At 35.6% G+C, this 16,659-nt stretch overlaps 1 protein-coding gene across 1 annotated transcript in view; it reads left to right on the top strand.

Moving 5' to 3' along the window:
• Positions 1–16,659, top strand: part of LOC125042498 (atypical protein kinase C-like) — an 89,827-nt gene that overhangs the window by 64,705 nt on the left and 8,463 nt on the right. Inside the window, exons 6-11 of the mRNA XM_047638140.1 lie at positions 1,429–1,514; positions 3,625–3,713; positions 5,013–5,181; positions 5,479–5,762; positions 6,615–6,620; positions 7,519–7,591. Of these exons, the coding sequence (XP_047494096.1) occupies positions 1,429–1,514; positions 3,625–3,713; positions 5,013–5,181; positions 5,479–5,762; positions 6,615–6,620; positions 7,519–7,591 (707 nt within the window). The remainder of the gene's footprint in view (positions 1–1,428; positions 1,515–3,624; positions 3,714–5,012; positions 5,182–5,478; positions 5,763–6,614; positions 6,621–7,518; positions 7,592–16,659) is intronic.

The following is a 16,659-nucleotide window of genomic DNA, read 5'->3' as shown; positions in this document are numbered from 1 at the left end:
CTCCCTCCCTCCTCTCAAAATCCCTCCTTTCCCCCCCCCCCTTTCAGGGCCCAAATCTCTCCCTTCCCCCTTTTTCCCTTTCCCCTCCCCCCCTATCCCCCCCCCCTTTCCCAAAACCCCCCTCTCCCTATTCCCATCTTCCCCCCCCCTCCCTATTCCCAAAAATCTTTTTCCCCCCCCCCTTTTAAATTTCTTTCCCCCCCTCCAAAAAAATTTTACTTTTTTCCCCCCCTCCCTTTTTTTACCCCCCCCCTCCCTTTTTTTTCCCTTTCCCCCCCCCTCCCCCAAAAAACCTCCCCTCCCTCTTCCTCTCTCTCTCCCCCCCTCCCATTGTGCCCGGCCCCCCCATCCACGCACACGAAGGCTCATCAGCCTGGCCCCGTGCGTCTGCGTATCAGGAGGGAAGAAGGCCCTTTAAAGGGAAAAACCGAGTCCCTGGGGCGAAGCGCGAGCGACCCCGGGGGCAAGGATGGCGACGCGGGTCCAAAACTCCTTTAACGAGCGCTACAGCCTTTGTCAGTGTTGGAAAAGGGCTCGCTGCGGAGGGAAATAGGGGATAAAGAGAAAAGAGGGGAGAGGAGGGAAAAGGGAAGGGAGAGGAGAGAGAGGGAGAAAAAGAGAGAGGGAAAGGGAAGAGGGAGAGAAGGAAGAGGGGAAGAAGGGAATAGAGGAAAAGAGGAAAGAGAGGAAAGAGAAGGAAAGGGGGGAAAGAGAAGAGGAAGAAAGAAGGATTTGTTTTTAGGTTTTTTTTTTTTTTTTTTTTGGGGGTTTTAAATTTTTTTTCAGAATTTTATTTCCCCCGACTTTAAACAGTTTTTTGGACTTTGTTAAAGATTTTTTTTATTTTGTCACATGAACAATAAAAAAACTCTATACCCCTTATACCCCCTTTTTTTTCCAAAAAAACTCACATGCTCACCAAAAACAAAAATCAGTAATTTACACACACTCAGTCACTCAACCCTTTACTCACTCCCCCTTACTCACTCCAACCCCCCAAAACCCCACTCAAATCCCCACTCACCACTCAAAATCACTCACACAACCCCCAAAACACACACAACACACCCACACACACACACACACACCAAAACCAACACAAAACCACAAAAACACCCCAAACAAAACAACACACACACAAAAAAAACACAAAACAAAACAACACACAACACACACAAACACCACAAAAAACACACACACAAAACCACAACAAACACCCCACAACACACAAAACACACACACCAAAAACACACACACACACACAACACACACAACACACACAAAAAAAACAACCACACACATTCCTGTTCATTTTCCTTTTCCTCTGTGCCCCTTTTTCCCGTTTTCATTAAATAAATTAGAGTTTTTGGGCCCCAGCCATCACCCACCAAGCACAAGAGTTACAACTTTTTCTTCTTCTTTCCCCAGGGAGCATATACAGGAGAGGAGCGAGAAGATGGAGGAAGCTGTACAAAGTCAACGGCCATATCTTCCAGGCCAAACGATTCAACAGAGTAAGTGGCCGCCCTGGTGATTTTTTTTATATGAAAAAAATTGGGTTTAAATTTTCGCTTCTTCACGTGCCCGGGCCCTGTGTATGGGCGGATGGAGGCATTTCGTTTTTGGAAGGAGGGATCTCATTACAGTGTATTATTATTAGTATTATTTTCTTTTCTTTTCTTTTGCTGTCCTATCTTTTGTGATCAGTTTTTTTTTTTTCTGTTTTTGACTTTTGTCCTTTTTAGAAAAAAAGAATAATTCTTACTTTTTCTGTCTTTCCTTTTTATTTATTATTATTATTATTATTATTATTATTTTTTTTTTTTTTATAAGTCATTTGTGGATTTGCTTGTAATTGTTTCTCTTTCTTTCTGTGGTGGAAAAGATTGTATCTTAGGAAAAAAATATTTAATTTTAATGTTAGTTGCCAGTTGTTGTTTTTTCATGTAAGAACAGTTAACTGCAGTTTGGTTTTGTTCAACACACAAAAATGTGTTCATGTTTATTTTTTTCTTCCTACTCTTTTTTTTCCCCTTGTTCATATGACACTGATACAGATGTAAACAGCCAAGGGTAAATTATCTCTCCCACTAAAGCCTATATAATGTACAGGTGTCAGAAACAAGAGAAGAAATAAGAAAGAAAGAAAGAAAAGCTGGTTGATTATTGTATTGTCCTTGGTTGCCTGTGAGGAATGCAGAGGGGCAGATATTAAAATAGCATTGAAATGAAAGTGGAAATGAAGCAGGGAGGCTACAGAACTTGCATACAAGAGTGGGGCAGATTCATTTGCATTGTGCCGGAATTTCATTTCTGTATCTAGTTGTTTGAGGTGATAAATTGCCGCCTTTGATGTGTCAGTCTTATTTATTTATTTTTCCTATTTTTCCTATCTGATGTCAAGGCAAATTTCAATGCCTTTAAATCTAGAATCTAGGGATAAATGATTTGCTTACTACTGTGTGATTTTTCAATCATTTTGTGTGTTAGATTGTGTTATGATTTTAATGATGGATGTTAGGTTATAGTCTTTGGATGATTGTTTTGTACATCACACTCTTAATGTACAGTAAGTGGGGTTAGCATAAGGGTCATCACTTGATAGACTGTCTTGATAACAAATGGCTGCAGTGTGAATTTAACATTGTGGAAATAGGTAATAACCAATGCTGTGTCATTAAATTCATTACTTTTAATTTAATCTATTAACGCAATTCCATTGTATATAGAATTAGTGTTTTCACTAAATGGACTTACAGTATATGATGTTTAACCCAGTGGTATGACGTGTACGCAAAAAATATAGAAAATATGCACAGCATTTTCCTCATTTTTTGTTCATTTTCCCCGGCGGCATTGGGTTAAGTTTGAATGTTTTAAGATAAAGTTCATGACCATCTTTCCATGAGCCCATTGATACCAGGAGTATTACTGTCCTCTATAATTTAGCCCTATTTTATATTTATCTTCCATTTATTTTATTATTATTATTATTTTTTTTTTTTACGCATAGATGGATCCTCAAATTACTGACCAAACCTCACCTATTAACCTCATTCCTTGAAATTATGAGGAAAGCTTTATATTTTTAATTACTGTTATTGTTGTAAATAAGTGAGATCAGGTAGGCCTAGTAACTGATCCTTGGCAACTAAGCACTTTTGGAGCCATCTCTGTGAAAAGTCTAAAAAAAAACAATAAAAAGATGATAATGAAGCCACAGTAGAGAGTACTTTTTCCTGATGTCAACAGGCTAATGTTTTCTAATATTTTGACTTATATTACACATAGATATACATTGCATTGTGACATACATTATATACATAATCTTGATATTGATTTTATTGTGTTGATGGTATTGGTGAATCAAAGTTGTTTGTGTTGAAAAGATTTTGTGTTTTACTGTATAAATTTTGAATATGTCAGTTGAATAAAATGATATCTGCTTCTGTTTATGTCACAAACTTCAATATAGTATAATAAACTCCTTGGAGAAAGATACCGTAAGACTTGATTGGGAAACCCCTAGATTCTAGGTGAAACCCGAGTGGGCAATAAACTTTCTGTGGAAAGGTTAAAAGGGGTTTAAAATTTTTTGAAAAATTGAGAAGTGTCCCTAAAAAGTTACCCACGACTCTTCCTCAAGAAGCGGTCGCCCACATAGGGGGGAACCAACGGGAGGATGGCGGTAGACTACACTGCAGACGTCTCAGGTTCGTGAGACTTTTGTAAAATGTTCTCTTTTGTTTTTTATATATATATATATATATATTTACTTTTCCACTATTCCCCTTCGAAATGTGCCATACACATTATATTCCTAGGTTTCCTCTTACATGCTTTTTTATGTGCTCTTATTAACTGATTGATTTGTTATACCAATTTGTTTTGATATGTTGTAAATATGTCCTGTTTGCCCTTTTATTGTTTGTGCATTAATTACTCACGGCATATTTCTATTTCTAGGGACATCAAATTAAGCATGAATCTTTCCCTGAATTTTTTCATGAAAAATCTTGAAAGGTTTTTTTACAACCCTTTGGGTTAATCTCTAAAAACACCAAAGTTAAAATCTATTATAAAAGAGGAATTAGTGTTTTTTAAAAAACCCAAAGAAGGAAAGCAATTGTTGCCCGGAAAACAAATCATCAAAGTTAAAGCAGGGATGAATGAGGGAGATATTATAGTACTTTTTTTTTATAACTTTTTGAGTGATGTTTTTTGTAGTAAGATAAACCCCGCCCTATAAAGGGATTTTTTATGTTTTGAAATACACTTTTGGTTTTTAAACAGTTATTTTTAAAAAAAAAGATGGGTTTTTCCCACCAAGGCAAAGAGCTTGTTAAATTTTTAAAAAAAATTTTTTCTTACTGGACCAAAAACCCAAGTGCTGGTAATGGGGTATAGCCCAAAATCAACTCTTCAACCATTAGAAATAATTTAAAATTTTTGAGGTTTTTTATAAACTAATGAAATTAGTCCCTAGAAGTGAAAAGAGTTTTACTGTTTTTTGCAAACCTGGGGTAACAGAAAAAACCCCTTTTGGGGATGCCAAAACCCTTAAAAGGTAAAAAAAGAAAAAACAAAAAAGTAAAACTTTCCAAAACCCTTTTTTTTTTTTTTTTTTTCTCCCCCCCCCCCCTCAAATCTGCACCAACTTGCGTTTGCTCTTTCAGAATTATTAGCATGATGGGTTCCCACTATTTTTAGTCTTGTTTAAAAACCCCGTTTAGGGGGCACGATTGGGTTTTTTTTTTTCAAAAATGCTTAAAATTTTTCCCTTAACCCAAAATTCCCTCTTTTCTAGCATCAGATGGAGTGATTTTTTAACTAATATCCATGGCAACTAAATAATTCTTGCAGAGATTTTGTCATTAATTGAAAGTGCTATAGTAATTTTCTTATCATTTACTTTATTGTGTTATTTCAGTATAGCTTTTTGTTTTTATGTAATACTACAAAGGGGAATCTTTAAAACATAGAAAAATATTAAATGACTTTTCCTAAACCAGGGGCCCCCCACGAGCCCATTACTCCCACTGGCCCCAGGGGGGCCCCTTTCTTTCCTTGGGTGACTTTGATTACCGTGTCATTGGCCGTGGGTCGTACGCAAAGGTGCTGATGGTGGAGCTGAAGAGAACTAAACGCATCTATGCCATGAAGGTCATTAAGAAAACCTATCACAGATGAATTAGGTAATAAAAAAGGGTTTGGGGGAGTTTGGGAAAATGTTTTTTAACCAACATTTCATTATTAGTGAGTTCATAACTAAATTTATTGATAGTATGTGTTTGACCAAGATTATTTATATTATGTTCATAACTAGATTTATTGATAAAAAAATAAATGTTTGTAAAATATGCATTTAGTCACTGAATTTATCAGATTTCATCACCTATAAATTTTATTATAACCAAAAAGGAAAATCAATAAATGTAATGTATTTCTTATCTTGTTTTTCTTTGGATTCCCCAAAAGGACCAAAAGATTGGGGGTTTTTACAGAGAAACATGTTTGGGGGAAAAGCTTCCAATTTACCCTTTTTTTGGGGGTTTTTGGAAAAAACATTTGGGCTTCCAAACTCCGTCCCGCCTCTTCTTTGTGATCGAGTTTGTTCGTGGAGGTGACTTAATGTTCCACATGCAGAGGCCCGCGAAAGTTTGCCCCAAAGAAAAAATTCCCGGTTTTAAAGCAAGCCCAAATTTGCTTTCCCCTTTAAATTTCCTTCATGAAAAAGGTATACTGAGAATATATAATGTTTTGCATTTTGCTTTCCCTGAAAACTTTTATTGGGGCTAAAAAAGGTTTTAAAAAAAACTTTAGCTATTTTTTTTGTTTAACAACAGGAATAAAGAAACATATTAGTTTTCTTGGAAGGCATTGGATAGTATGTTAATTTCATATTATACCACTGTATAATTTTAACATCATTCCTGAAGGTTTCATCCCCCTTTGATTTTAGCCCTTTTTTCTTTGTTGGGAACATTGAAGTGGATAACCCCAGAATGAAAATATGTTTTAAAACATCCCGGGGTTGCCCTTTTGGGATAAAATTTTTTTTCCCCTTCCATGTACATTTTTAGGAATTGAAATTTTGTTTTATCTTAAGGGGACTTGAAATTTATACTTTAATTTCCCTGGGAGATTGAAATAGGAGAGGGACAATTTGGCCTAACTTGATTCCCCTGTGGAAAAAGGAAAAAATTAAAATGAAAAAAAAGAAATTATTGTGAAGAAGACAATTAGGAGGGAAAAGACACTTGCAGGTGAAATCAGAATCCCTCCCCCTTCATATACATAATATATGATGGTCCAGCAGTCATTGTAACTGTAAAATAAAAGTTTCATTTTGGTTTTTTTAAAGGGAAAAATTTTAAAAAGTAGGTCACAGTCTATTGAAATTACTTTATTTCTTTTTCCCCTTAAAAAATTTAAAACCGTGATCTTAAACGGGGTAATGATTTCTGGACCCCTGAGGGACCCTATTTTAAACGCAGATTAAGGGATGTTTTAAAGGGAAAAATTCCCCCCGGGGACACAAATTTCCCCTTTCTGTTGGGAAAACCAAAATAAAATTGCACCCCGAGAATTTTTAAAAGGAGTTTTTAATATAGCTTCAGGTAAGTAAAAATAGATGGATTTAATACTTCAGTATTAATTGGTTTTACAGGCATTTTCAAGGTGGACTTCCCCGCAAAAAATTTTCTATCCCGTATTTTTAATTTTTTACATTTTTCTTGGTAACCAAAAATTTCGTAAATAAAAAAAAAAATCATGTTCCTTTTTTTTAAAAATGAGAACAACCCAAACCCCCTTGAGATTATTTTTTTTAAATTTTTTTTTAAAACATAATGAGACCAAAGAAAAAGTCCCCCAAAGAGCCTGTTACAATTCAAACCCGTCCACCGCTTACCCTTTTCCTGAAATTTTTTTGAAATATTTTCCCTTTTATTAATAAAGGGTGTAAATTTTAAATTTTAGTTTAAAAAACAATAATTATAATGTCATTAAGAAAAACAACCCTTGGGGCTTTGATAGAAATTTAAAAAAATCCAAAACCCAAAAGGGAAAATTTAAATTAGGGGAGGTCACAAGGCTAAAATAAATTTAAATCCTTTTTTGGCTAACACTTGGCAGACCCCCTCTTTTTCAGGGAAAATTTTCACAAAACAACATTACAGTAAACACATTTTCCCAGGCTTTGGGTTAAAAATAAATTGGATTTTTTTTTATTTTTATTATTTTTTTTTTTATTATTTTTTTTTTTTTTTTTTTTTTTTTTCTTTATTTTAAATTTTGAAAAGCCCCCGGGCCAAAAAAAACAGCTATAGACAACCTTCCAGTAAAAAAAGGGGAAAGATAATAAATTTTCAGTTCATGATTTAAAATTTTTTAGGTTTTTTGGATATACAGTTTTAATTTTATATAAATTTTTAAACAACTGACTTGCATTTCTAATAGATATTGGCGATCCATAATTTCATGAGAAATGAAACTTGGTCATTACTTTTTTCACAGTGTTGACTGGTGGGCATTAGGAGTCCTCTTGTATGAGATGTTGGCCGGCAAGAGTCCCTTCGACATTGTGGGAGCTTTAGGGAAAAAACCAGATTTTCCCAAAACTGAAGACTTCTTTTTCCCAAATTTTTTTTTAAAGGGGGAAAATTTTATCAAAATGTTTTTTAAGTTTAGTAATTTAATTTTTCCAAAAAAGAAATTTAAACCTTGTGATTTTTTAGTGCCAAGTGGGGGACTGTTTTGGTTTTTATATTGGGTTTTTTTTCTTTTAATACCACCTTGTTTTTTAGAATTTTCTGTTTTCAAATGTTATTTTTACTATTATTTTAAAAGTAAAGAATTTTTAAAAAATTGGGGTGCAAAAGGAAAATTTTTTAAAATTTGCCCTTTATGATAATTAAAATTTTTTGGGGCAAAAAAATAAGAACGGTCATAGTAAAATTCTTTCTGAGGAGAATAACCCGTGCAACACAAACATCACTTTTGATATATGCAAACCTTTTTTGGGAAATTTTCCCGCATTGCACCTAGAATTCCCAAACCCCAAAATAATTAAAAATAAATAAAAAACTTTTTTTTTAGAATTCCGTAGGAGTTTGAAGTCAACCCTAAATTTTTTCTTGTTTTTCCCCCCTTGATTCTTGGGGGAAACCCAAACCGTAATTCCCAAAGGGCCACTCCCCGTGAAGGCTGCTTTTGAACCTCAAGGCTTCCTCAAAAAGAACCCGTCGACCCCTTTAGGAATGTCCCCCCCCCTGAACCGGCTTCACTGACATCGTCACCATTTCCCCTTCCCTTTAAACCCTTTAAATTTGGAAAAGGTTGTTGCAGGCCCCTTTTTTAAGTTGATTATGTTGAGCAAAAATTTTTTTTTTATGATCGGGGAAAAAGAACAAAAATTTACAAAAAACATTGGAAAGGGAGCTTTACGAATGATATTTTAAAAGCTCTGCAAAATAGCAAGTGCAAAATTTAAAAAAATCCCCATGGTTTTCCCGATTTATTTTCCCTGGCCCCGTATTTTTCAACAATTTTTATATTGAGTTCCCTAAGCTGTTTAAAACCCTTTTTAAAGGGTGGTTTACCAAAAAAACCGGTAAAATAATAGCAGAAGAAAATTGTTGGGCATGAATTGTTTTGGCCATAAAAAAAAAAAAAAGTTCCCACATATTAGTGAATTAGTGAATTTCAAGATTTTTTTCTGATAATGCTTTAGAAGCCTTTCCCAAGACTTTGTCAATAATTTCATATATAATTTCCTTTACCCCCTTTTCCTTCTTTTTTAAATTTTTTAAATTTTTTGGATTCCTTTAAAATTTTGGGTTTTGTCATGGGAGGATAACTCATTAACCCACCTACTCTCTCTCTCTCTCCCTTTTTGGGTGGAGTGGGGGGGGGATAAAGAATCACATAGTTCTCTAGAATAATAGTAATATGTCAGATTTTTCAGGCTTCCTCTTTTTAACATTTTGTATCCTTTAAAATTTCAAATGTGGGGATGGGCAAAAAAATTCAGTTTTTTAGCTGCTTTTAATTTATTAACAAAAAAGAGTCACAAAAGAAATTAAAAAGGGGAAAAAGGGGTTACCCAAAAAATTTTTTTTTTTTTATTATCATAATTTTTTTTTTTAAAAATTATTTTCACATTTTTTTTTAGAGGATTGGTTATTTTTTAAAAAAGGTTTCACTGTTTTCCCGGGGAAAGAGAGAACCCCTTTTTACAGCTAGTAATTTTTTTAAAGCTAAAAAAGAAATTTAAACAAATAAAAATTTTTTGAAAAAACCCAGATATATTTTGTCATGTAAGATTTTTAAAGGGGGAAAAGGGCAGAACAAACCCCGAGGAAATTTTTAAAATTTTTAAACCCAAAAATTCAAATTTTTAAGGGGTTTGGGAAAAGGGAAAAAAGGAGACCCCTTAAAAGGGGAATACTAACACAAAAACTGGGGGGCCCCTTAAAAATGGGACCTAGATTTAATTTTTTTTTTTTGGGTTTCATTTCAAATAAAAATTAAAAAAATAAATTTTTGGTTATTTAAAATTTTTTTTTTTTTTTTCCCCCCACCCCCCCCCCCCCCCCTTTTTTTTTTTTTTTTTTTTTTTTTTTTTTTTTTCCATTTTTTTTTTTATTTTTTTTCTTTCTTTCTTTCTTTTTTTTTTCCTTTCTTTCTTTCCTCCCTTTAAATTTAAATTTTAATATTTGAGTTTCCCCTTTTCTTTGAAAAAAAAATTTTTTTTACCATAATTTTTGATATATACAAAAAATTAAAAATTTTAGTATCAAAAATATTTTACTTTCTACTCTAAAAAAGCAACATTTAAAAAAGGGAAAAATTTACAAAATTTACAAAAAAAAAAAAAAGAAAAAAAAAAAACAGATATGGCTGTTAAATTCCCACAAACACCAATCAGACATTTTACCACTCAACAGGAAATTTAAAACACCCCCTTTCCCCCACTTGTTTAGATTTTTTTAAGATGCATAAAAGTTGGGAGAAAGTTTATTTTCGTGAATTTCCCTTTTAACAAACCCGATTTTGGGCGGGAATTTTTCCCTAAAAAATTTTTTACAGTTTTTTTTATTTTCGGGCCTTTTGCCCTACCCAAGGGGATGCGCAATTTTCCCCTTTCATGGGGGAGCTACAAAGAAGGTCACTGTGTCTTTTTTTAAATTTATTTTATAAAACTCTAAACCCGACCCATCACAATCTAGGGGGTGTTTACCAAATCCCCTAATCTCTGTAAACTTGGTGACAACTTTTTTTATTTTTACAAAATTACAGTTACTTTTTTCTTTGGGGGAATGTAATTTTCTGAAGGGTTTTTTAAAAAAAGAAAAAATTTAAATCAGCCAAAAAAATAATATATAAATATATAATATAAATAATATATATAAATATAATATATTAAAATATATATGTAATGCCTTACTCCCAAAAAAACATACCCCCTAGAAGAAATTCTTTTTGGGAAACATTTTTATCATGGTTTCCTTTACTGTTAAAGGTTAAACCCCAGCTGCACTTGGAAATTTTTTTTGACAAAAAACAAAAATGAATTAAAAATTTTAAAAAAAAAATAATAATTTAAAAAAAAAAATAAAAACAAATAAAATAAAACAAATATTTTTGAGAAGTCATCAGTATCAAAAGATTTTTTGCACAATAGTGAAAACTCTGTGGAAAAAGCTGTATGGGTTTTTTCCCGTGTTCCATATGTAAATTGGGTTTTTTTTTTTTCCCAGTTTATTTTAGATTTTGAGTTTTTAAAAAATTTTTTCTAAATTTCCCCCTTTCTGTTTTAAAAAAGAGTTTAAAACCTGTTGCCGGTCCGTAACCAAAATTCCCACCCAAAGTGATTCTTTTGGGCTCATAATGATTTTTTAAACATTTTTAAAAAGGGGCTGCCCCCCCTTTTTAAAAATTTTTTTGGGTTAACCCCTTTATGGTGGGGTCCTTTAATGTGTCCCCCCTTTTAAAGATTTGTTTTTCAGCTGGAGGAGAAAGCAAATTCCCCCCCGCCTTACAAAAAAAACCGTGGGCGGAGAAAAAGAAACCGAAAAATTTGACCCAGTTTACTGCAGACCTTTTTAAATATAAATTTCCGATAAAACCAAATTTGACAATGATGCATTTTGGGGCCCATTCCCCTTTTCCCCTTTTAAACCCAAAACCTTTTTGACAAAATTTTTTTTCCTGGGAAAAAGGGCCCCCCCCTCCCCAAAATGTGGTGGGGGGGTGGATGTGTTAGTGGTGTTGATTTCAAAATTTTCCAGGGTTTAGGTTTGGGTAACCCCTCCTCTGGTATGCTGGAAAGGAAATTTGGGTGTTGGGGGTAATGGGGAGTGTCCCCCAAAAACCTTTAAAAAACCCCCCCAACTAGTTTTTCCCCCTCCAAACAGCAAAAACCCGTTGAAGGGTTTTTTCGATTGGTTTTTGCAAACCTGCTTTTCCCAAGAATGGGCCAAAAGGGACAAATAGGGAAAGAAAGCCTCCCCTGCTTCTGAAATCTCTTTCGCAGTTTTGGGAGAAATTTTTTGGGAAATTATTTTCTTTTGCCTTTCCTGAGAGGTGGGTACTTTCTGCTCTCACAAAAAAAAACAGAGGGGTGCCCCCTTTTCCCGTTTTTCCCTTTTAAACGCAACTGTTTTGGGCCCTTTTTCTTTGGGCCCCCCGGTCTTTGTCTTCCTTTTTTCTTTTATATTTTATTATTTTTTTTTTTTATAACTTCCCGTGAAATTCATCGGGAAAACATCTCATTCAAACCTCTCTCTTCTCTCTCTCTCTCTCTTTACTCCAAACTCAAACTCTCAAAAACGCTCTCCTTCCCCCCTCTCTCCCCTCCTTTACTCCCTCTCTCTCTCTTCCCCCTCCTCCCCTTTCTCCCCTTTTTCCTCTCTGTCTCTCTCCGTCTCTCTCTTCTCCCCTCTCCCCACTTCTCTCCGCTTCCCCTCCTGTCTCTCTCCCTCTCTGGGTTTTCTCTCTCTTCCTCTTCTCCTCTCCCCCTCTCCCTCCACCTCCTCCTCCCTCCCCCTCCTCTTCTCTCCCCCCCCCTTTCGCTTCCTCTCTTCTCACTGTCTCTGTCTCTCCTTTCTCTCTTTTCTCTCCTCATCCTTACCTCTAATACTCTGTCCTTTCTCTCTTTCTCTCTTTCTCCTCTTTCTTCTCTCTCTCTCTCTCTCTCGCCACCCTCTCTCTCATCGCTCTCTCTCTCTCTCTCTCTCCCTCTCTCACTCATCTCGTTCTCTCTCTCCTCTCTCTCTCGCTTTTTTCTCTCTCCTCTCTCTCTCTATTTCTATCTCTCTCTCTCTTTTCTCTCTCTCTCATCTTCTCTCTCTTTCCTCTCCACTCCATCAAACACCCTGCCTCTTCTTTCTCTCACTTCTTTTTCTCTCTTTTTTTCTCTCACTTTTCTCCTCATCTCTTTCTCTCTTTTTCTCTCTCTTTACACTCTTTACCTCTTCTCTTTCTCTCTTTTTTTCTCTCTCTTTTTCTCTCTATTTTTCTCTCTCTCTCTTTTTCTCTCTCCTCGCTCTTTTCTCTCTCCCCTCGTTTTTTCCCCTCTCTTTCTCTCTCTTTCTCTCTCCTCTTAATTCACTCTTTTTCTCTCTCTTTCTCTCTTTTTCCTCTCTTTCACACTCACCACTCTTCTTTTTCTCATCTCTTTCTCCTCTCTCCTTTCTCTCTTTTTTCTCTCTTTTTCTCTCTCTTCTCCTCTTTTCTCTCTCTCTCTTTTTCTCTCACTCACTCTCACGCTTGTCTCTCTCTCTCTCATCTCTCTCTGCTGTCTCTCTCTCCTCTTCTCTCTCTCTCTCTCTCACTCGCTGTCTCTCTCTCTCTCTCATCCTCTCTCTCTCTCTCTCTCTCTCTCTCTCTCATCTCTCCACTCTCTCTCTCATCTCTCTCTCTATCTGTCCTCTCTCTTCTCTCTCCTCTCTCTCTCTCTCTCTCTCTCTCTCTCTCACTCTCTCTCTCTTCTCTCTCTCTCTCCTCTCCTCTCTCTCATCTCTCTCTCTCTCTCACGCTCTCTCTCTCTCTCTCTCTCTCATTCTCGTCCTCTCTCTCTCTCTCTTCCTTCCTCTCTCTCTCATCTCTCTCTCTTCTCTCTTCTTCTTCTCTCTCTCATCTCTCTCTCTCATTCTCTTCTTCTCTTCTCTCTCGCGATCTCTCTCTCTCTTCTTCTTCTCTCTCTCTCTCTCTCTCTATCTTCTTCTTCCTCTCCTCTCTCTCATCTCTCTATCTCTCTCTCTCATATCTCTCTCTCTCCTCTCTCGTCCTCTCTCTCTCTCTTCTCCTCATCTCTCTCTCTCTGTCTCACTTTTTCTCTCTCTTCTTTCCCTCTCTTCGCTCTTTCTCACTCTCCTCTCTCACTCCCTCACTTTTTTTCTCTCCTCCTTCTCCCTCTCTCTCTCTTCTCTCTTTTTCTCTCTCTTTCACTCTCTCTCTTTTTCACTCTCTCTTTCTCTCTCTCTCTTCACTCTCACGATAATAACCAGTTCCTCTCTCTCTTCTTTCTCTCTCTCCTTTTCTCTCTCTCTTTTCTCTCTCTATTTCTCTCTTTTTCTCTCTCTCGTCTTTTTCCCTCTCTTTTCCTCTCTATTCCTCAATCTTTCTCTCTTTTTATCTCTCTTTCTCTCTTGTCTCTCTCTTTCTCTCTTTTCTCTTCCTCTCTTTCTCTCTTTTTCTCTCCTGTTTCTCTCCTTTCTCTCCTGTTCCCCCACTCTCTTTCTCTCTGTTTATTCTCTCTGTCTTTCCTCCACCTTCTCTCTGTTTCTCCCTCTTTCTCTTCTCTTCCCTCATGTAGATCTGTTTTCTCATTTTCTCTCCCTCTCTTTCTCCTCTTTTTCTCCTCTCTTTTTCCTCTCATCTTCTCTCTCTTCTCTCTCTTTCTCACTTTTTCTCTCTCTTTTCTCTCCTTTTTTTTCTCCTCTCGCTTCTCACCTCTTTTTCCTCTCTACTTTCTCTCTCTTTCCTCTCTCTTTCCCCTCTCTCTTTCTCTCTTTTTTCTCTCTCTTCTCTCTTTTTCTCCTCTTTCTCTCTTTTTTCTCTCCTCTCTCTCGTCGCTTACCTCTCTCTCTCTCCTCTCGCTGTCCTCTCTCTCTCTCTCTCTCTTCCGCTGGTCTCTCTCTCTCTCTCTCCTCTCACTGTCTCTCCCTTTCCTCTCTCCTCTCTCTCCTCGCATTCCCCTCCTCTCTCTCTCTCTCTCTCACTCTCTCTCTCACTCTCTCTCGCTGTCTCCTCTCTCTCTCTCTCTCTCTCTTTCCTCTCTCTCGCTCCATCTCTCTCTCTCTCTCTCGTCTCTCTCTCTCTCATCTCTCTCTCTCCTCTCTCTCTCTCTCTCTCTCCTCTGTCTGTCTCTCTCACTCTCCTCTCTCACTTCTTCATCTCTCTCCTCTCTCTCTCTCTCCTCCTCTCTCAACTCTCTCTCTCCTCTCTCTTCTTCTTCTTCTTCTCTCTTCTTCTTCTTCTTCTTCTTCTTCTTCTTCTCTTCTCTCTCCTCACCTCTCTCTCTCTCTCTCGCCCTTCTCCTCTCTCCGTCTCTCTCTCTCTTCTCTCACTCTCTTCTTCTTCTTCTTCTTCACTCTCTCTCTCTCTCTCTCTCTCTCCTCCTCTCTCTCCTCCCTCCTCTCTCTCTCTACTCCGTCTCTCTCTCCTCCATTCTCAACCTCTCTCCTCTCCTCTCTCCCTCTGGTCTCTTCTCCTCTCTCTCTCTGTCTCTCTCTCTTTCTTCCTCTCTCTCTCTCTCCCTTTTTGGGTGGAGTGGGGGGGGGATAAAGAATCACATAGTTCTCTAGAATAATAGTAATATGTCAGATCTTCAGGCTGTCCTCTTTTATCAGTATGTATCCTAATTTTCAAATGTGGAAGATGGGCACAAAATTCAGTTTGTAGCTGCTTTAATGATTAACAAAAAAGAGTCACATGAAATGTAAATGTTAAAAGGTGTTCACAAGAATTTTTTTTTTTTTATTATCATTATTCTTTTAAGTTATTTTCACATTATTTTTTAGAGGATTGTGTTATTTTTAAATGGTTTCACTGTTTCTGGGTAATGAGAGAACCTTTATACAGCTAGTAATTTATTAAAGCTTATAAAGATTAATCAGTATAGTTTATAGAGAAACTAGATATATTTTGTCATGTAAGATTTGAAGGAAAGGTCAGAACACCAGAGGCAATTTGTATATGTTAACCAAATATTCAGTTTTTAGAGCTTGGAAAGGGATAAAGGAAGACACCCTTAAGGAGACTACTATCATCAAATCTGGATCCCCTTAATATGGGACCTAGATTTAATTTTTTTTTTCTGGTTTCATTTCAAATAAAAAATAGTCGGTGAAAAAATTATGCGACATCTTTCATGTGTTATTTAGAAGTTGTCTTTTTTTTTTTCTTTTCTTTTCTTTTCTCTTCTTTCTTTCTTTCCTTCTTTCTTTCTTTCTTTCTTTCTTTCTTTCTTTCTTTCTTTCTTTCTTTCTTTCTTTCTTTCTTTCTTTCTTTCTTTCTTTCTTTCTTTCTTTCTTTCTTTCTTTCTTTCTTTCTTTCTTTCTTTCTTTCTTTCTTTCTTTCTTTCTTTCTTTCTTTCTTTCTTTCTTTCCTCCCTTTATTAATTTCAATATTTGAGTTCCAATTTTCTAGAAAATAAATTTCTGTACCAGTATTTGAGATATATACAAAAAATTAAATTTCAGTGATACCAAAAATATTATACTTTCTACTCTACAAAATGCAACATTAACAAAGGAAATTGTACAAGTATTTACAAAGAAAAAAAAAAGAAAAAAAAAAGCAGATATGGCTGTTAAATTCTACATCACGCAATCAGACATTGTACCACTCAACAGACTTGAATCACTGTTGCCACGACTTGTTGAGAGTTTATAGATGCATGAGAGTTGGCAGATGTTGATTTACGTGAATTCTTTGAACACCTGATTTTGACGTAATTTTACCATAAAAAATTTATACAGTTATTTTATTACGTGCATCTGCCGACCGAGTGATGCGCATTATCCCCTGTATGCATGGAGAGCTACAAAGAAGGTCACTGTGTCTTTTTTTTAAATTTATTATTATATCTCTACCAGACTCCATCACAATCTAGGGCAGTGTTACCAAATCTCTAATCTCTGTAAACTTGGTGACAACTTTTTTATATATTACATATTACAGTTACTTCTTGCTTTGGGATAATGTAATTACTGAAGGTTTTTAATGAAAATTTAAAGTCTGCACAAAATATATATATATATATATATATATATATATATATATATATATATATATATATATATATATATATATGTAATGCCTTACTCCCAAAAATACATACCACTAGAAGAAATTCTTGTGGAAGCATTGTTATCATGGTTCTCACTGTTAGGTTAACTAGCTGCACTTGGAAATTTCTTTGACAAAAAACACATGACTTAAGAATTAAACAAAAAATAATAGATAAATAAATAAATAGATAAACAAATAAAATAAAACAGATATTTGAGAAGTCATCAGTATCAAATGATTTGCTGCACAAATGTGAGAGCTCTGTGTGAAATAGCTGTATGGTATTTCCTGTGTTCCATATGTATTGTTGTTTTTTTCCCAGTTTATTCAGATGTGAGGTTTGATAATTATTCTAAT

The sequence above is a fragment of the Penaeus chinensis genome, chromosome 32, assembly GCF_019202785.1.
Source record: "Penaeus chinensis breed Huanghai No. 1 chromosome 32, ASM1920278v2, whole genome shotgun sequence".
NCBI lineage: Eukaryota > Metazoa > Arthropoda > Malacostraca > Decapoda > Penaeidae > Penaeus > Penaeus chinensis.
Note: the sequence above shows the minus strand (reverse complement) of the source record. Positions and strands in the feature narration are given on the sequence as shown.